The sequence below is a fragment of the Ascaphus truei genome, chromosome 4 (genome assembly GCF_040206685.1).
Source record: "Ascaphus truei isolate aAscTru1 chromosome 4, aAscTru1.hap1, whole genome shotgun sequence".
In the NCBI taxonomy this organism is placed as follows: Eukaryota; Metazoa; Chordata; class Amphibia; order Anura; family Ascaphidae; genus Ascaphus; species Ascaphus truei.
The window spans coordinates 378,938,969-378,960,747 of NC_134486.1; the positions used below are offsets into that span (position 1 = coordinate 378,938,969).

At 41.7% G+C, this 21,779-nt stretch overlaps 1 protein-coding gene across 1 annotated transcript in view; it reads right to left on the reverse strand.

The window, feature by feature from the left end:
• Window positions 1–21,779, reverse strand: part of LDAH (lipid droplet associated hydrolase) — a 268,312-nt gene that overhangs the window by 129,197 nt on the left and 117,336 nt on the right. Inside the window, exon 4 of the mRNA XM_075598447.1 lies at window positions 11,496–11,665. Coding sequence (XP_075454562.1) covers window positions 11,496–11,665 — 170 coding nt within the window. The remainder of the gene's footprint in view (window positions 1–11,495; window positions 11,666–21,779) is intronic.

Consider the following 21,779-nt stretch of genomic DNA (forward strand, 5'->3'; position numbering starts at 1 on the left):
CCGCTTCTAAAGTGACCTTTAGAAGCGGATTGGCATGCTTTGCTATTCTATATGTCCTTACCACATGTCCCGTGTATAATCGTCTTTTTTATGAAACGGTTTCACTCTCGCTCTGACTATTCGTTTGGTTAGTCAAAAAAGCCTCAAACTCACATTTGTTGCCGACAACTGATATTCTAGTAACACCGTTATGCAAACCGCTTCTAAAACTCTAATCTTTATTTAACACCACCTCAAGAGTCGCGAGATTGGTATTGCAAGTTACATCCAGAGCCTGAAATGTGGGTTTGGCTGAGAGAGCAAAACCCATAAGTCAGGCTGGGGATGGAGTTGGCACCACCTCTGGTCATTCCGCTTCTAAAGCAAGTACAATCCAGGCAGATTGGCTGTTAAACCGTGTGGCGTGTCACTTTTTTCTAGAAGCGGTTTAGAAGAAGTGTTTTGCAATAGAGAATACGTTTTGAGCTCACATTTCATTCTGCTTCTTGTGAACATGCCAAACCGTGCTGTTTGGCAATGACAACTTCGGAGCTACTAGAATAAGCCTCTTTATCTCCATCAAAGTAAAGAAAAGTGTTTTTAGACACACTGCTCACTTTATGGAGGCAGAGCTACAGCGTGTCCAGATTTTAAGACTTACGCCACTTCAGATGTGGAGGATTTTTTTTTGGGGGGGGGGGGGGAAATAACAGGCAAATGAATGGCGCAGAGAGATGCAGACTGTCATACATCTCATTATAATCTGTACACCATGTAACCCCCATCCGACTCCAACGGACACTTCCCAAGGTGCAAGCTAGTGCAGGGGTGCTTAACTCCAGTCCTCAAGCCCCCCCCCCCCCCCACCCTAACAGGTCAGGTTTTCAGGATATCCTCCGATTGAGCCACCTGTGCTAAAACTGCGATACCCTGAAAACCTGACCTATTCGGGGGGGGGGGGGGGGGTGAAGACTGGAGTTGAGCACCCCTGGGGTGGTGCTGAGGGAGCAAAATGCTATGACACAGATGCAGGGTGAAAACGCCCTGGTTTTCTCAAAAGCTGCCTTGATACATAGACCCCAATGGAGATCATAATAAAATGCCTGCAATTTCCCTGATGCACAGTATAAAATAACATTGCTTGAAGCAATACGTTTAACTTGAACCTTCAACCTTCTAAATAATATGGTAATTAACTACTGCTTTTCCCCCCGACTCTGTATTTGAATCACAAATAAAGCATTGATGCTCAGGTGCAGCCTGGCTATTTGATTCAGTCTGAAACAAAATGAATCACCTCTGCTGCAATGAACATTTCCCTTTCCATATAATGCATTTCCCAAAAACTTGAGTTACCTACTTATCACACGATTACCATTGTGGGAGTTATTTACTTAAGTCTCCCAGCTGTAAAACTGGGGCAAAACTAGTGGAACATCCCCCTCCCCCCGCCCCAATACCATATGTACATTTGGTGCCATTCTTTCCCCCTGGTTTTGTATCAGTTTTACAGCCAGGATAACTTTATACATAGTCCTCCTTTGTTTCATTCAGGTGTCATTTTACTGCCTATTTATGTTCTTATGGAGTTATACTGTACATTCCTTAATATTCATAGCAAATGAAAATATCACTTCTGAGCACATTCACATGTCTCAGACAGGCCTGCAACCCTGGTTTTCACCATTATCTCCTAGCATACAGTGCTTCCACTGCAGCCAGGGATTCTGGGAAATGACATGCAAATGAGCATACTGTACAGTGTCACCTTTTGTTCAAATCCATTTTGACATAGACCCCTATACACTTATGCCTGCTGCATTACCCAGCTTTTCAGCACTGACTGGGTTAATATGCAACATCTAAAACCCCTTTTTCTCAGTGCCTGCATTTTTACTAAAGGATCTCATGAAAATAGAGCTCAGTTCTTCCCATAACACTGCGTCAAATTCACCCCAAGCTGCCACGAAACCCAGGATTTGTCAGTATTTGTAGTGCCATCGTTGACCTTACTCATCACATCTTAAAAAGGTTAAGAACGTTAAACAAAACCTTCCACTTCCAATGCCAGGTTAAGTATCTTTGTGAGTTATTGTCCCCTATAATCTCCTACTTGTCTCACATTTTCCTGTCAGAACTCACCATAATATAGTATTACCTTTCATCCCACACATGCTACCTTCAGTTTCTCTTAAAACGTCGCGATTGGTTGCTTTTGCTCTCTTAAACACCTTTGTTTAGAATTGTTGTGCAGATTAAGAATAAAAGAAAAAAACATCCCAGATGAGCAGACATAAAAAGTGTATTTAATAAGTATTTGTGCTTTACAATATATTCACTGAACTGCTACCCAATACATTCTTCAATAGGAATCTTGTGGTAATACATTGAGGGGGGGGGGGTGGAGGGGGGTGAATGCAATATTATTAATACTGCTTAATATTGTTCAAAGGGACGACAGTTTACAAACAAAATGCTATAAAATAATACAAATAAGTGCACTTCTGCATTAAAGTATACAAATTAAAATCAAAACACATTTTGTGATGTTTCTATTAACCTATGGATCTATACATTTTTAGGTTTACTATTGATGGTGTTATTTTTAACAGTGTTTTTTTTTCAGTAAACAAAACATAATAATGTTAAAGCATTATTTACACTGCTAAACCTTTGAGGTTTTTCATATATATTATTTTATTTAACCCCAATAGAAAACCAACAGTGGGAGAAACTCCTGAACAGTGGCGGATTTCCATTAGGCCTGGCCCTAGGACGGCAACAGTTTGGGGTGGTAAAATGTCCGCCCCCATATACAGATGGCTCTCAGGCCTACCTGACCTGATGGGAAGGCACGTCCATCTGGCGGCCGCCTCCTTGCTGCCGCCCTCCTTCTCCTGAATCGCAGCGTCAAATGACAATGCGGACGTCCCCAACGTGACGTCACACAGTGTCTTGTTGCCATGGCAACGCGACGCCACGTTGGTGATGTCAGCAGTGTCATTTGATCCTGCGATTCGGAAGGAGGAGGGCGGCAGCAAGGAGGAAGCCGCCACAGGCAAGTGCCTAGGGGAGACGGATCTTGAAATCCGCCGCTGCTGCTAAACCCTTAATCCCACTATTCTACATAACACTAAGCAATTTGATACACCTCTGGAAATTGTAATCTACAACCGTGGTTCTCAACTCCAGTCCCCAAGACTCCCCAACAGGTCAGGTTTTAAGGATTAAGACAAAAAAGTGAATGCATACCGTGCACCAGATAGTGATTAATAAAATAGTGATAAATAATAAAATATATAACTTATATAAATAGTGCGTCTATGTTAACCAATTTTAAAAATTGTGAGCATGTAACAGTTGGATAAATAAACCTGTGTGATATTTGAGAGACGCTGCTGCTGTTTCAATAGATTGGCTCAGCAAAATATAACTAGTACAAGAAAAAAGAAAAGAGAAACAGCGCAAAGTCTCATAGTATAGTATATTATTGAATATAGTGACATTTCAGTCAATGGATAAGTATTGCACGTACATCAAGGTAATAGTAAAATAGCAGGACATGTTATGGACATGTTACCACACACTGCATCTCCCACACTGATCGTCTGAAAGTAGTTCCTCAGCCAGATACAGCATCCAGGGTCCCACTCCACAGGGGATATCAGCTCCTGTAAAGCGATCTTTCCGTCCTAGTTGAACCGGACTATGCAATGTTTGCAGCAATGTGGAATCCCTCCACACCAGGAAATGCTGGCTCCACGTGGCGATGCTCCGGCGAGTGCTGATGACATCAGGGGACTCTCGTCTTCTCGATTCCACATTGCTGCAAACATTGCACAGACCGGTTCAACTAGGACGGAAAGATCGCTTTACAGGAGCTGATATCCCCTGTGAGCTAGGTGTGACTCCTTGTGACCTTGGGAAAGTCTCCCTGTGCCTCAGGCACCAAACACAGATTGTAAACTCATCTGGGCAGGGGCTGTGCCTGTAATAACCCTATGGGCTGCGTCCCGCCCGCTATACTGTAATTGTGAAGCGCTTAGAGTTCATTAGGAGAAAAGCTCTATATGAAATAAAGTGTATTATTATTACAACACCCTAATCAGTGTAATATATTGTAAATTACTTAACAGAATAATGTAGTTCTAGATGCTTGTGTTGGTCCTGGAGAAAAGACGATTAATGGTACTGTAGGTTAGAACACCTTTAAAACAGAATATTTTAATGTTAGGCAATAATGTGTTTTTGGTGGTGGCTAGCAGCTATTCTATACCCTCCCAAAAAAAACAAATGTATTCAGATATTCTTGGAAAGTGACAGCATAAAGAATTAAATAATAATAAGCATAATGAGCTCAATTCCCAGACTGCCCTGGAGACTTTCAAGTTTATGTTGTCTTCCGTTCCTCCCAACAGACTTCTGTTTTTGGCAATGGTTTAGCCCAGACTATAATGAAATATCTCTCTGCCAGCCTCCCTTTGAAATATTCCCACGTGTACCCAACAGGTATGCTTAAAAGAGGAGGCCATTACATGGTATACAACACAACATAACAGTCAGGTGAAGAGTGGGGCGGGAGCCATATACTGTACTGTAGTTATAGTGTGGCTTAATGTTCCTAAAGCTGAGGTGATGCAGAAGTGGTTAAGCTGTGGTACTGCAGCCATGTTTAGCTGTGGTACTGCGGCCATGTGTAGCTGTGATGTTAGGCACATGGAGTCTAGATGGATCTGAACAAAAGGTGCATTTATACCAAAGGGTAACTAGAAATAGAGGCAGATATGGAAGAAAATGTAGAGAAGACTGAGGTAGCTACGTATAAATGAAAAACAATGCATTTTGTGTAATCATTCTGCTTGCAGCTGCATAAGAGAGAACATATGTGTTGCGCTGGTTTCTTGCATTGTTAGCCAGGGGTGTTTAGTGTAACGAAGAGCAGCTCAGATGTTGAATGCAAATGTTAAGTAAGGAAATGATGATGGCAGCCATAGAATTCGATACATTTTATTATATGCGTTTCACTGCCTCCCTAAGTCTCGCTATTGACACTCCACAAACTATAAGCTGATACACACCCACCAAAATACCTGATACATTGATGCAAGATAAATATGCATCTCTGATTCAATTTTTGCTGCAAAATTGCTGTGTAACATACTGTAGACCATAAAGGCCACATTTACTAACAAAATAAAACACCTTCCAGCCCTGGAAGACAGCCCATGGTCCATTCAAGTAAATGGGTCGTAAGGTGTCATCTGGGTCTTGGCGGTGTCTTATAAAGTAGCACCACTTAGTAAATATAGCCTTTACTCTTACTAAGGGGCTAAAGTAGGCAGAGAAAAAATTGTCAAACAGCCCAAAAGCCCCACACCGCAAAATAATGCCAGTAAAAGAGGGTGAACTAAAAAACGATTTATTTCACAGATGGAAGATCACACGTATCAAAGTGTTAAGGTGCTAAAGTAGTACATTAAGCATCAAATGTTAAACGATGTTGGTAATGGATGGTACGGCACTGAATTAACAGTCATATAAATGCTGGAAGGGCAACCATCACTGTTTTAAATGCACCACGGATTACCATATATACAATAGACTCCTGAATATCCGACCTTAGGTTATCTGACCTTCCGCCTTATTGTGATCCCCCTCTTCTCACATACCGGCGTCAGAAGAGGAGGAGGACTGCAGAATAAAGGAGCGGCACCTGAGGAAGGCAGCTGGCGGCCGGAGAAGAGGACCATATCAGAGGAAAAATGGAGTTAAGACAGCGGGCGGTGGAAGGCAGGAGAAGACCATCAGACCCTGTGTGCGGAGCAGGAGCAGAGAGGCATAGGAGAACGGCAGGGGAGGAGCACGCTGTAACACCGGAGGTCAGACACCGGTCAACTTCTGGTGTTACCGTGCGCCCCTCCCCGGCCGTTCTCCTATGCCTCTCTGCTCTTGCTCCGCAGACAGGGTCTGATGGTCTTCTCCTGCTTGCTTCCTCCACCGGCCACTGTCTTAACTCCATTCCTCCGCTGACATGGTCCTCTTCTCCGGCCGCCAGCTGTCTTCCTCCTGTGCCGCTCCTGTGGTCTGCAGTTCTCTTCTTCTGTAAGCGAAAAGGGGAGGGGGGATAATACTTTCCGTATTGTCCGTCATTTACGGTTATCCGCCACGGTATTGGTTCCGTTTAGGTCGGATAACCGAGATGCTACTGTACTGAATACACATTTAAATAATGCAGCTAGAGGTGGGCAGCTTCCAAAAGTATCTGAAACCACATTTGAAATCTTGGTTAGCAGACTTTGCCGCGTGAAGCGTATAAACTTTGTAACATCATTTCATTTAATGGAATATCATACACTGCGTCTTTAAAGACTTCCAGGCTAGAGTTTGTGCTTCATGTGCAAACGAGTTGCAAAGTAATAATGGTGGTTGCTAGGGACCAGTGTAAATTATTTAGAGTTGAACATGCCTTCCAATTGTGTGGTTAGTGTGGTAATTGGTACTAGTCATAAAAAGAAGGGGAATTATTTCTCAGAGAATAATACCACATGAGCCATTCAGACTTGAGGGTGATTTCTTTAAAACAATATAAGCTTACTGTATGACGTCTTGTCCCAGCCACAATAACCAATATAAAAAGGTTCTAATTGTATTCTACTCGCCCAACCAAAATGACTCCCCAATTCCCTAATTTGTGTCTCAGCTCTCTATTCTCGGAAAACACAGCAATCCAAATCAGGAACTCGGAGGATAAAAAAAAACCAATAGATACAGTAGCCCTCAGTGCAACAGTGAAGCAACACACAGCTGCAATTGGTCAATGAACTTGAGGTCTGCAAACTATATTCCATGCAAAGGTAGATCACCCTTCATATATTGCACTATATGCCAGAGCAGGGGTGCGCAAACTGGTGGGCGCACCCCCCAACGGGGGGCGCGGGATTTTGTTGGGGGGCGCGGCGGTTGCAGCGGCCCCGCATTCTTCCCCGAGGCATTTAAGTTAAATGCCGGGGGTCCGCGTAAGGCCTCTGCAACCTCAACTTATCGGGATTCTGTGGTCTTCTGGATGCATCGCTATGGAAACGCGGAATCATGTGATGTAGGCGTCGCCATGTTAACGCGTGTCAAATGATGCTGTGGGGTCACGTGATGTGCCATCATAATAACCGCGGCGTCATTTGACGATGGGACAAAAGAAGGGGGGGGGCGCGAGCACTGGGCTCTCGCACAAGGGGGGCGCAGCTCCAAAACTTTGCGCACCCATGTGCTAGAGCAGTATTTGTCAACCAGGGTTCCTAGGAACTCTTGGGTTCCCCGGGCATCCCTAAAGCGTTCCCTGCAAATTGTCTGGTTATTTGATCACTGTATCATATACAGAAGAATGTGCAATGCACCTGATCACAGAGTTGCTATTAGACATGGTCGGGGGTTCCTCAGAATTTCACTTAGTGTTCCTTAACCAAAAAAAGGTTGAAAACCACTGTGCTAGACAGTAAGGCTGGTCCAAGCTCAAAAGAGCTCAGGAAATATATTCTTAATTAAAACAATCATTTATTTTAGCCATAATATAAAGTGATATAAAGTGAACTAAATTTAATAGCGCATAATCTATAATAATTGTAGTCCTAATACCATTAAATTTGAGTTACTTTATAAAATACCCATTTTTTTGTTGTTGCTGATTACCACTCATCTCTTCATCTCATTCTTTGTCTTCGCATTTGTCTCAATGTCAGACATTCCACGACTGCAACAAGTGACTCCATCCTGCACATCATGTAGGTCAGGGGTCCTTAACTCCAGTCCTCAAGACCCCCCCCCCCCCCCAACAGGTCAGGTTTTCAGGATATCCCTGCTTCAGCACAGATGACTCAATCAGTGACTCTGCCAGAATGACTGGGCCACCTGTGCTGAAGCAGAAATATCCTGAAAAGCTGACCTGTTTGGGAGGGTCTTGTGGACTGGAGTTGAGAACCCCTGATGTAGGTGATGGAGTCTGCTTGGTGACAAGGGAACTCAAAACAAAATTCAGAGATGTATTTTCAATACATTCATAACTTCCACAGCCACTTCTCCTCCCTTTTGTGAATGGAGATTCCACTTACTTTGATCATGCGTTGGTTGACACAGAGTTGTAATATGTGTAGAAACAGATGGTATTTTATAGAGTAACTCAAGGTTTTCAGGCCAACTATTATTTATGAACTGAGCACAATTGAGTTTATAACAATACTGATCCATGGCTACAGAGCAAGGTTCTTTTAATTCAAAGAATGCGGAACACGGGACAGAGTAATTAGAACTTGATCATGCTATGAATCTAAAAATAAGCAGGAAAACAAAAAGGGTAATAATAATAAAATAAGTCAGTAAAAAAATGCTAATTTCAGACAAAAGATCTAGAAGAAATACACACAGGCTTTAGACAACAAAGTTCATCAACTGCCATTTACATATTGTGACATAGTCGCAGGATAATGAGCAGCTTTCTGTCTAATTTATAGAAGAAAGTGTAGACTTAGTATGGGAGTGATCCATTCCACAGTTTCACAGTTGCTGAGACTGTGGGAGAGAAACTCTAGGCAGGAGATTAGTGGTTCTGTTTTTTCCCACACCTGCTCTCCTAATTACTAGAACAGGTATTTAGGGAAGAGAGGGTTGCTTTTTCACTCTCTCACCTAGAGCCTGGTGGCTGGGGGTAACACAGCTCCCCTGCATGCAGTTCAGGGAGGACGCCCCCTTCACATACTGCAGCATCTGAGGATCTAATGGGATGCTGTCCCCACCTCACAGTTAAGGACGCAATGTTATTCTATCTGTGTGTTATTTTTAAGTTGGTAACTGGCTTAGCCAGCCAATATTTCAGATAGGGATATGCATGTGAGTTAGACTCCTGACAGGAGTAGATGTTATTTTTATTAGTTTATTTTGTTCTTAAAGTGACAGTGTTTAAAAATGTGTAGTGTTACTAATGGAAGAATAAACAGTTGAAGGTTGAGGGCTAAGTGCCCCTTGTGTGTATACACGTGTTTGTCCCCCTTTTATGCAAAACAAACCCTAGAAGTCTGTGTCAGGAAGAGCCTGGGCAAGCGGCAGCGCTACATAAAGGGAGCAGTTTGCCACAATATAAATAGCAATACATTATTAAAAACGTATAAAAATGAAATTAATACCTGAAGGCAGCGCTTTTCAAATTCAGGCTATTATTCAAGTTTATTTTTGACTGACAAAAGATTGTATGGCCTGGATGTACTGTATGGCACACTGCAATGTCACTCAAAACAGCAGCGTGCCAGACAAGGCAGAAAAACATTACTCAGCTACTATAATACAGATATCTGTTCAAAATGTTATGCGGAATAAATATTGCAGCAAACATAAAAAAGAGATGGGAACACACGTTTCTGATTATTACACTTCATATGTTATCCAACATAGCAGTTAACTTTTATTGGCAGTAATAAAGAGGTTGCACAACACTCTGGTTAGATGAAATATTATCTATTGTCAAACTAGACTAAAATAAACCATGTTTTGCATGCTTCAACCACACAAGAACTGTGTAGTCTCACAAATACTTTCTTCAAGTTTTCGTTTCAATACTGTAACAAATGAGTTATACTTACGAGCTAGGTGTAAAACTATTACCAAACAATTTAGAGTTGAATAAAAAAAATTGACTAAACGTTACTCGGAACAAGAAGAGATTATATATTGGACACATTTTGTATGCAAGGTATTTGTTGAGATCACTACATTTCTTGTGAAATACAGATTTTTCTAGGTCTCCTTTAGTAATGAGATCATGAATTTACTTTGTAATAATCATGTTATTGTGTGTTTGTCTTATTATTATTATATTATAAAGTCCAAGATCACGCAATGTAATTGAGAAAACCACAAACATTATTATTTTCCTTTGTTTCTGCAGAATTTGTTCCCCTGAACACTAAGACTTCGGAAACCAAAACACCAACATGTTTTGTTATCTCCTTATAGCTGTAGTTCTGATTTGATAACAATATTCCCCCATCGGTTTCCAACTCGATCCTGCATGTTTTACAGACAACAGTAAATATTTTCTATTTATATATTTTTTATATAGATGTAACGGTGTTTCCCCCACCCTATGGGAGATTTGGCCATTACTGGTCGTGTGGTGCATGATACCTGCTGGTAAGAGGAGGGCTGAGTCGTACGCCGGTGGTAGTGGGGACACAGGACTAGGCTTCTGGGGTTCATACCCCACATATCTCTTTAGCAGTGCAGCGCCTCCATCTGCCGTAGGCTCCAGGAAACTGAAGATGATCTCCCACGGTAGAACCGATAACCTCTCCCACCAGTAAGATCACACACCGGGCCGAGGTATAATAACAGGACCGGTTTATTGTCTGTACACCAACAGCACTACACAGCAATCTTCTGCCCAATGCAGTCCCACTCTCAGCTACCCACTGAAGGATGGTCCGTGGACCTTCACTACAGGCCAAGGGCACTCGCAGCAGTCCCAGCTCTTCCCTGCCCCTATAGCAGAGGCATGGCACACACTCACTCTCCCCCGAGGGGAAAAGGACCAGAGAATGTCCAATAGTCAGGCTCTTGGCTGTGTGACCTGCCTCTCTCAAGGGGTTAGAGGCACTGCTAAATTGGGGGCAGCAACCCCCTTAAGTAAAGCTAGGAAGAGGGCATCAGGTCTGTCCCATGATTGGACATGCTCAGGCCTGACGTCACCACCTCCCCGTCACTCAAGTGCAGCACCTGTGAGTGGGGAAAACCCATATTGACTACTGGCAGGCCTGCTTTACCAGGGCTTACTGCCAGGAGTAGGGCAGATTAGTAGCCATAGGTGGCATGGCTACATAGATCTAATGAGTCTCGGAAGACAAGCCAGGAGCTGAATTCTTTCAAAGAAGAGCAGAATTCGCCAAGTCAATGTAGCATTTGCAATTCTCCTTGTAGTTGAGCTGATAGAAACTCTGTAGGTACCTCTTAACGGAAATAAGATTTGCAAATACTTTGTAAATAAAGTATTTAAATAAAGACTCCATTTGTTAAAAAATAATTATCGTAGCCCTGATTTATTTTTAAAAAATGGGGTCGTATTCATCAAATAACATGGTCGAGAACACCAATACCAGTCTGCACTATTGGTCTTTAACCTTATTCCCGAAGGTCACCCAACACCAAGACGTCCAGGAGTACAGAATGCTACACCTTTATCACTGACATAGGATATGCATAAAAGGAAGGGGAATATGTGAGTATATCCCCTGTGGATTCAAAGACCGAGTACATTCACTGCCACAAAAATATTGCACTATTGTGTGTTCTTTTGTATTTTGATAAATACCTGCGCTCCCCAAGACATGGAAAACTGGGAGCATGATGCACAGGTCCCACAGTTTTGTTGATGCAACAGTTCTAAATATGGTTTGTGTTTATAGTGCTTTATCTGTATGCATTTGTCCTCACATCAGCATGCTTGGGTGTTCTATATTCTGAGAAATAAAAGCACATACCTTCAGACTTACGGAGCGCTTCATCATTTCCAGTATTATGTAACAACCAATGGAATGGCCAATCAGGACGAGCTTTATATCGTTTGGCACATTCATTTTGAGGAATGCAAGTTTGTGCTCTATTTGTCCATTAAGTCCAAAGATGTCTTCCATTTGGTTTAGCTCTGTATCTAGAAGAGAAGAGACATATACAAATGTATATATATCTATATCTATATATAACAGAAAGAAATCAGCGTTAGGACTAACACAAATAAAATATTATAAGTGAGTAAATGGGTGACTAATAAATGTACTGACCCAGGTGAAATGAGCTAGCAGGATGCAGCCCTAATAAGGATATGCCTATCCTGATTAAATGGAAGAAAAAAGGGCGAAATCCTGTATAGCAATAAAAAACAGGAACATTTATTAATTAAGCAAGGAAGGCTAGGTGACTGAACAGATTAAGACAAACACAATGATGCCAATAAATACAATAAACACAATATATGACAATAAAAAACAAGAGTACTCTTGAAAATAAAAAAGAAGGGAAATGTGACCAAAAAATGTCCAATAGTGCAAATGTAGGAGGCAGTGTGATGTGGGAGGAATTGTCACTCGATAGGTAGCAAATGACTGGAGCAACAAATGGGGAGAAGTAATTGATCCGTCAGATGATAGATTGCGGATGCAAACGTGGAAAAATCAGGCTGATAATGACCTCTAAAGATGGAGATGGGGGGTAAGCAAATAGCATAGGCAAGGGATTAAGGAATGGTCTCACCAAAGGATGTAACCGCGATGACCACAGGGGTCTCCGCGTCCCTCCGTCAGCACACCAGCGAAATCACGCTGGAGATGAACATGTGATGCTGATCCGGGCAACACTGGAGACGCTATTCAACTTCCACTTCCTGGATTACCCCCTCACACAAGACAGCTGTATTCGTTCAAGTTGAATATTCACTCGTGTCTCTGCTTGATGTCAGACTCAGCCAGACAGACAGACAAATGCAGCCTTCCACTTTGTTCCGCCAATATAACTGAAATAGTTGCTCTCACTCCTCACACGCGAATAGGCACTCCTCTCAGTCAGATGTCGGACATTGATGACGCGAACATACGCGTTTCGTCAGCTGTTGCTCCGACTTCTTCAAGGGTGAAGAAGTCGGCGCAACAGCTGACGAAACGCGTAGGTTTGCCTCATTAATGTCCGACAGCTGACTGTGAGAGGAGTGCCTATTCGCATGTGAAAGCAACTATTTCAGTTATATTGGCGGAACAAAGTGGAAGGCTGTATTTGTCTGTCTGTCTGGCTGAGTCTGACATCAAGCAGAGACACGAGTGAATATTCAACTTGAACGAATACAGCTGTCTTGTGTGAGGGGGTAATCCAGGAAGTGGAAGTGGAACAGCGTCTCCAGTGTTACCCGGATCAGCATCACATGTTAATTTCCAGCGTGATTTCGTTGGTGTGCTGACGGAGGGACGCGGAGACCCCTGTGGTCATCGCGGTTACATCCTTTGGTGAGACCATTCCTTAATACCTTACCTATGCTATTTGCTTACCCCCCATCTCCATCTTTAGAGGTCAATATCAGCCTGATTTTTCCACGTTTGCATCCGCAATCTATCATCTGACGGTTCAATTACTTCTCCCCATTTGTTGCTCCAGTCATTTGCTACCTATCGAGTGACAATTCCTCCCACATCACACTGCCTCCTACATTTGCGCTATTGGACATTTTTTGGTCACATTTCCCTTCTTTTTTATTTTCAAGAGTACTCTTGTTTTTTATTGTCACATATTGTGTTTATTGTGTCTATTGGCATCATTGTGTTTGTTTTAATCTGTTCAGTCATCTAGCCTTCCTTGCTTAATTAATACATTTTCCTGTTTTTTATTGCTATACAGGATTGCACCCTTTTTTCTTTCTTCTATATATATATATATATATATATATCAGTTATGATAGTTATTTGTAAACACATATTGTAGGGCAGACGTTCTTAACTTGTCCTCAATAACCCCCACCCCCTCTACCCCCCCAATATGTCAGGTTTTCAGGGTATCACTGCTTTAGCACAGGTGGCTCAATCATACTGAGCCACTGATTGAGCTACCTGTGCTGAAGCAGGGACTGATTGAGCCTCCTGTGTTGAAGCAGGGATATCCTGAAAACCTGACCAGTTGGGGGGGGTCTCGAGGACTGGAGTTTAGAACCCCTGAGTTAGGGTATTATTAAATAAGCCCTGCAGTAGCCAAAGCACTGCAGTGTGATTGGCCACTGCACGCTATATAGAATAAGCCACATATTGCATGCCCTACAGTATTTACAAAGCGGTGTCTTCTGGCACCAGAAGGTTACTTATGGCTTAGCACTGCTTAGTAAATACAGTCCTCAATTGAGACAGTATTGTGTGCCAGAGAGAGAAACATTTGGCAGAATATGCATAAATATTAGAAAGAGGAATGAGTTAAGTCACTGGTGTTTATCAAAGATCTCCGTTCAAGACAGAGTGCCAGTTCAATGTGGCTTTAATCAAATGGCTTTATCGCCGTGTCTGACAGGAAAAAAAATGAAGAAACAGGGTCTTTTTTTTTTTTTCTTCTAAAAGACAGAATATCCAACAGTGTATAAAACATATGACAGGACGATGAGAAAAAAAGGTTACTCAATTTCTAATGATTCTATATGTTAATAGGTGATATCTACTCCTCATATATAAAATCCATAGAGAAGTACACAAAGTTCCATACAAAAATCAAACGACTAGAACCAAACAGTTTTGTTTCCTGGCCTTTCCTGACCTGGCTGCTTTTTGATTGGTTGCATTAATTGCTGCATCATATAACGAAAAAGCATCCACTGAGTCAAAAGGCTTAATAAGGCAGGTGTAGATCACTGGCAAGCAACATGTATTGCAGCCCATTGGTTGTGTATCACCATTAACATGTAACCGTGTGTCTATTTAAAAGAATGTAATATACTTTTCTTAATGTGTCGTGGTGTTTAGTACAAAATATAGCATTTTAACATTCAACTCTGTTAAAGGAGCAATTCATGCCATTATTTTTAACATAGGATTGAAGCAGGAGATTAACCCCATTAACCTCCGAAGCTTAACCCATTAATTTCTGCTCCTGCGACCCCCAGCTTCCAGAGATACCGGCAACCCCCTTTGGAGGCAAGTATCTCTGCAAAGTTTAAAGCTCCCGCGTCACGTGATCCAATAGGAAGCAGAACCGGATGGGAACATACTGTAGCTTAATATTGGCATGCAGGGCGCGGGAGCTTTGAAACTCCACCATTACATGAACCCTGCCTGCCTTACCTGCACCCCCTACAGAAGGGTCTATGGAAGCACGGGGTTCCCGGAGCTGAAATTAATGGGGTTCAGCTCCGGAGACCCCCTGCTTCAATCCTATGTTAAAAATAAAATGTCAACAAAATCACGTGCTTGGATTGCCTCTTTAATACTACTGCTGGTCTACTGGTCAGTTTACCTGATCTACTAGGATTGTGTTCTACATACAGTAAATGCACCATATATAATACATTATTTATGTAGAATTGTCTACTTCGTGGTTGTGTATATAAAGAACATGTCTCTTATATTAAAAATAACTTCTTGAAAGACAAATCAGTTGTATTCTTATTTTGTCATGTCTGATGCCGAGAATAACAGATGAGCTGATTTTTACTGTATGTTGCATGCTTATGTACAGTACTACCTGCTGTGAGAAGGCAAACTTGGGTACTTTTTTTAAGCTTGACAGATTCAACTTCCAACGATTCTGCTGCCTGCAACCAATTCATGTATTATCAACTTTTATTCAGACATAATTAACCACTACAATCAAATAATCCTTTAGAGTAGTCAGTAACACTTTATCATTCCACCATGGTGTTCTTAGCACTATGACAGCCAATAGGCAACTGGACACAGAACAGTGTCAAATGGATTTACATTTATTAAGCACTTATTGAAGTTGCTAAATGATAACAATAAGCAGAACATTAACTTGTCTCTTACACAAAATAAATGAATGATGATAATGCTTACAATATGGGTAACTGATGTATTAACAAGGGCAAGGGTTGCCACTGCATTGTTACAGCTAGGGTTGCCATTGATGGGATGATGCATTACTTTTGCCAATTATAATTTGCCCAACGTTATTTATGTTAGGATACCCACCTTCTATTAGTGAATGATCCCCAAAGTGCACTTTCCCAAAACAGGGTGTACATGGAGTTACAACACAGTGAGGAGATAGGTCTAGAGAATGTTTAGCATACGTTTTAAACACAATACATTCTGACAGAGACCAAATTGTTTTAAAGCAGTGAGCTCAACTGAATATTTGTTATGGTTTTGTAACAATTGCTGAATAATAATTACAGTTTTTTTGTAAGGAATAAAGTACTATTATATAAAATTAGTTGTTCTTAAGCTCTAATTAGTTAATGTTTGAACACTTTTTGGGGGATTATCTATGCTAAGTGAACATCATGAGAAATGGCTCTTATGTAGTAGATATTGAAAATAACTTTAAAATATTAACTTTTAACCCATTGAATTCTTGAAGAATTAAAAGTGAATTTTGTTAATTATTTTCTTACATGTACTGTATACACTTTTTTTGTCCTGTGTACTGAAAAGATTTAAATGGACACTTTATGGTTTACAATTTGTCCAACAACTTTGGCTGATACCTTTATTCTATGACAACGCCATGCACTCGTATTATATGGCAGAACTTAAATTAACAGATAATGGTCCATATTTACCATTTACCAAGACACCTTCCAGCGTGAATGTGCCATAAGGTCTCTTCTAACACTGGAACTTGTCTTGTTGAAGGTGCCTTGTGGAACAGCACCACTAAGTAAACATAGCCCAAATATGTGTAATTCTATTTAAAGTGTTAAATATCAAACAGTGGTAGAGGATTAATAGCTATCACATAATGAAATATGTCATGCATTTGATGATGTCTATTTTATCTTTACAGAGACAACCCAGAGCCTCAAGGTGGTTTCTGTTAATAACACCAAGTCGTACTATTGGGATTATATTTCCCCCAAGTAGCCCAGCCCAGGTCAAGACTATACAGTATGACTATCTTCCATGGGCTGAGTGTGGAATGCATAGACTAGTGTATTGTGAAAATGAAAAAAAGTAGCCCGAGTCAACATACTTTAACAATACACACACATATATATATAAAACACACAATTGAAAAGGACAAAGACAATCCCCTAAATAGCACTCTAAATTACACCACCAAAAATATATTAAAAAGAAAGATATAGCTCTAAAGAACCAGATGCTCTGCCGAGATAGACAAATGAACAAGATTTTATTGAGAATACAGCAAGACACACTAACTTAAAAACATAGATATACTAGTGACAGCCAAAAATAATGTATATGGAAGGTGACTACTAATAAAGAAATACTGAATGCAGAACAAAAAGCTGAAATGTATCTAAATGACAATAAATATATATAGGTATATAAATAAAGATATCAAAAAGCTTAATGAAACTAAAATTAAAGAAAATGCATATCTATATATCCCTACTGGCATACCTGCCTCTTTACAAGATATAAGATGTAAAACACGGCATGGGGAAAAGTATGTATTCAATAACCAGCCCAGGGAGAGACACACAGGGGAGAAAAATATAATGAACTCATACCCTGAACAGTAATCCCAAAAAATAAATAACAAATGAATACTGATGCAGCAGAAAAAAACACATGGTAACTATAATAGGCACAAGAGCAAACAGAGGCAGTATATATAGAATACACCGCAGTGCAAAGCACTGCAAGGACAAATAGTGCCAAGACAGCAGGGAGAGATAATACTCAGCTGTAGCTCAGTTGCAAGAGGCATCAGTCCATGGTAGTAATGATGGCAGTGTTCCAATGCTTGCTCATAACGAAATGAAAAAAGTCCATAGTGCTGCATCAGGTCATAATAAAGTCACACCATAAAGAAATCACATGAGGGCTGTCTGTAGTAAACACTCAACGCGTTTCACCCGTCGGTGGGCTTCTTCCCGGAGTGGTAAACAAGTGGTTTACCATATACATTATTTTTGGCTGTCACTAGTATATCTATGTTTTTAAGTTAGTGTGTCTTGCTGTATTCTCAATAAAATCTTGTTCATTTGTCTATCTTGGCGGAGCATCTGGTTCTTTAGAGCTATATCTTTCTTTTTAATATATTTTTGGTGGTGTAATTTAGAGTGCTATTTAGGGGATTGTCTTTGTCCTTTTCAATTGTGTGTTTTATATTTATACTTATCCCCCAGCACCATCAGGTCCTTTCTTTAATATTTACTTCAAACTGACTTATTTTGGGATTAGTATTTTATTTTACCCAATGAGTTAGTATTATTTGAGGACCTGAGTTAACCACATATATTTGTGTTGAGCAACATACTTTTTTGTGTGTTTTACATATATATATATATATATATTTTTTTTTTTTCAAGGTTACTTTTGTGTGGTAGAGCACATCACCCTATAACTAGAGTTTTCTCCTGTATAAAATGACATTATGTTCTATAGATGGGATTGCCTAGCTGATTATCTTTAAATAACTCAGATCTAAAAAAAGAAAAACAATAACCTTCACCTGTTACTAAAACTCAGTGACACACTGATATTTTGCTCAGTACACTAATTAAGTCCTTGTTTCTTTTAATATATACATTTTAAGAAGGAAACACTGACTGCACATATTTTCCTATGATCATTTCTTATTAATGTACACAGAGACAGGCTTATCTGGGTGGCAGGGGGGAAATGTCCCCCGGGCTGCCTTGATTTTGATAGTTGGGACTATCTGCTAAAGTAATGAATGCTTCACCGCTGGGAACTGTAGCAATTTCTGGTGAGCAGTAGGACCAAGGGGGATCCTATGTGTGAGTCAACTGTTCTCTGTCTGCCCCATCTCCTCCCTTCCTAAAAGAGATAGAGATAGGATTATGAGAGGAGCAGGGAGGGAGAGGCACAGCACTGAGAGGAGGAAAAGCTGTATGAGAAATAGAGAGCCTGTGACAGGGGTAAAAGGTATACAGTACACATGGAGGACAGAGTGACATTTGTAAGATACAGGGAACAATAGCAAAGAGTGACAGGGGAGAAACGGGGCACATAGGGGAGAGACTGAAATATTGGGTAGATACAGTACACAAGATACATGGGCATGAGATAATACACTGGGGGGTTGAGAGAGATAGGACACATGGCAGAAAGACAATAGGATGGATGAGATATAAGACAGATAGAGAGAAACCTCGCTCAACTCTAAGGCCTGGGACATAGTAAGCACTTAGGTGCTGCTGCTCGCTCTTGCTTGCTGCCCCTTGCTCTACCAGGAGCTTTTTGCTGTCCTGGCAGAGGAGACAGCAAGCGCGCTTGGGAGGCGGGTATCACTGTGTGTGTGTGTCACTTGGTAGCTGTCAGTGTGTGTGTGTGTGTCATTTTTAAGTGGTCTGTGTGTTTGTGTGTCACTGGGGAACCTGTGTGTGTGTATATGTGTGTGTATATTATATAATATTTGAAAAATTAATAAAAAAGAAAAATTTGTGAGAATAAATTATTAATTAACATTGTGCAACTTTGATAAATATATACACACACACCACACACACACACACACACACACACACACACACACACACACACACACACACACACACACACACACACACACACACACACACACACACAAATAGCATTTACAGAAATCTTTACCTGAAACTATTTAATCCAAAACATTTTCAGCCAGAGTTGATCTTACATTAAAATACTGACAGTATCCAAAGCATTAAAAATATAAACAAGTGATAGTTATTTTTTCAGGTCAGTTCCGGTGCGGTTTCCACCTGTCGGCCAGCAGAGTCAGAGCTGTGGCATACAGCAAGTAGCTAATCAGAAGGCAGAAAGTGCAGGATGCGGGCCCCAGAGAGACGAAGGCGACCAGAACATAAAGTATCACCAAGAAGAGAAGAGTCCGGTAGCTGGCCATAAACCTGAGGCGGACGCGAGGGGTGGGGGGCTCGGCAGGGTGGTGTGAGGCAGTGGGGCTTATGGTGTGTGTGTGGGCAGCGCTGATCAGATGGTACCGGGAGAACCATACACACACATACACACATATACACACACACACACACACACATACATACACACACACATACACATATTCACACACACAGACACACACATACATACACACACACCTCTGCTGGTCTGGTGGCTCTGTAGTAATGCCGGACCGGCTGCAGCCCCATTGGATGGGAGCGGTGACGTGACCGCTCCTCTGCTTCCCCGAGCGGCAAATTTCAAACTTGCCTGTCTCGGGGAAGTTTCTCAGCCTCCGCATGCATCAGCACGCATGCGGAGGGAGAAACTATAGCCGCGCTGATTACAGATGCAGGGGCTTTGTGCATCTGTTCAGCGCGGCTCAGCGACGCTGAGTTCACTATGTCCTGGGCCTTAGAAAGCTATATGAGAAGGTGTGTGCTTCCAGGGATATATAGAGAGTATATAAAAAATGTTGGCACCTAGAGAAGAGGGAGAGCTAGCACTTCGAATATTGAAAAAATGATATGCAGCCACACAATTGAGTTATCTACCAGCGTGGCATAGATCCCCAGGAGTGATAAAATGGGTGGACATGAAATCCGCTGAGGTGCCACTGCAAACAATTGATGTGCTACTCTGGGTCCCCAGAGAAAAGAGATCCAGAGAGGCTCTCATGCACCCAGTAATTAATTTATCCATGATTTGTTGCTAAGTGGTTCTGGCTGACATTATAACTAGTACTGTTTTTCCACCAGGGTTTACTACACACACGTGTTGTTACCTATTGACAGGTATTTACATATATGCCTAGTCCTGAGGTTAGTTACATTTTTACCACTATCAAGCTGACTGTGCATATATCCCCATCAATTGCATATTTAATACATTTGATACATCTTTTTTACCCACCCCGAGTGCCCCATTATGGAGTTGCTGTGAATCCTGTCTTTTGGGATTTGCTTCTTTGTCTCTCTTCTTGTTACAAAATCCTTATGAGATGGTATCTGACCCCAGATAGACTAGCCCAAATTGATAGGGGAACAAGCGCTAAGTGCTGGAGAGGAGGCGGTCATAAAGGAACCCTATGCCATATATTTTTGTCATGGTCACTGATTGTATAATTTTGGGATAAAATAAGTGATCAGATTAAACAAGCGGTTAAAATTGATATCCCAAGGGATCCACTGATACTACTTGGTAAGCCTATCCCAGATGTCCCTCGTAGGATCAATGAGCTGATTGATAATTTGTTGACAGCAGCACGCTGTGCTATTGCCCTTCATTGGAAGCAAATTCCGCCTCCCCACTCCAAGTTTTTAAAGACAAAATGAGACATGTAATGGAGATGGAAAATCTAGCAGCAATTTTAGACAATTCTTTGGCCAGATTTCCAAAAATATGGCTTCCCTGGATATCGATATTCCTTGATGAATATCCCTCTGTGAGGATCGGTCTTAGGTCCCGCCTCCGTGATGTGCCCCGTGACGCCACTGGTGACGCGCCTCATGCTAACAGGATTGTGCGTAGGCGTTGTTCTAATGTGGTCAAGCAAAGGACTCAACGAGGAGTTAACACTGACAGCAGGATAACCATCTCATCTACTTCACCTGCGGTGCTTACTCCACCTCCTGAGAATTGAGTGGGCGGATGGCAATCGGCATTCACAGCCGTACAACAGTGTGGATTGGTTCTGCAAACAAGAGGCAATCATGACATTCAGCCTTGTGCCTTTCCCCTGATTGGATTACAGTCCTTTATAGGCTCACCGATCCCTGCTCTAAATCGGCTGAGCATAGTACTCCTAACCTGCGACGAAGTGCTAACCACAAGTGTCCAGCTTGCCGTGTCCTGCTTTGCCTTGTGCAATTCTGCTGACCTTGTCTTGTCTCCTAGTATCATCAACCTCGGTTTCTACCTGGACTTTCACCATATCTACGACCTCGGCTAAGCACATCGACAATTCTACATCTTCAACCCTACACCATGGCGAGTATCAACACTATCCTACTTCTCCTACCCCGACCCGGCCACACGACTATGGATATGCACACCGGACGCAGTCTCACGGATGCAGGTTGGTGTATTCTAAATCCCCACCTCAGCCTCGCGGTTCTGTCCTGCTTTTGGCGAGCACACGTTACACCCTCAGAACAGCAGTTGTGAACTTAGAAGAGAGGAGAAATAGAA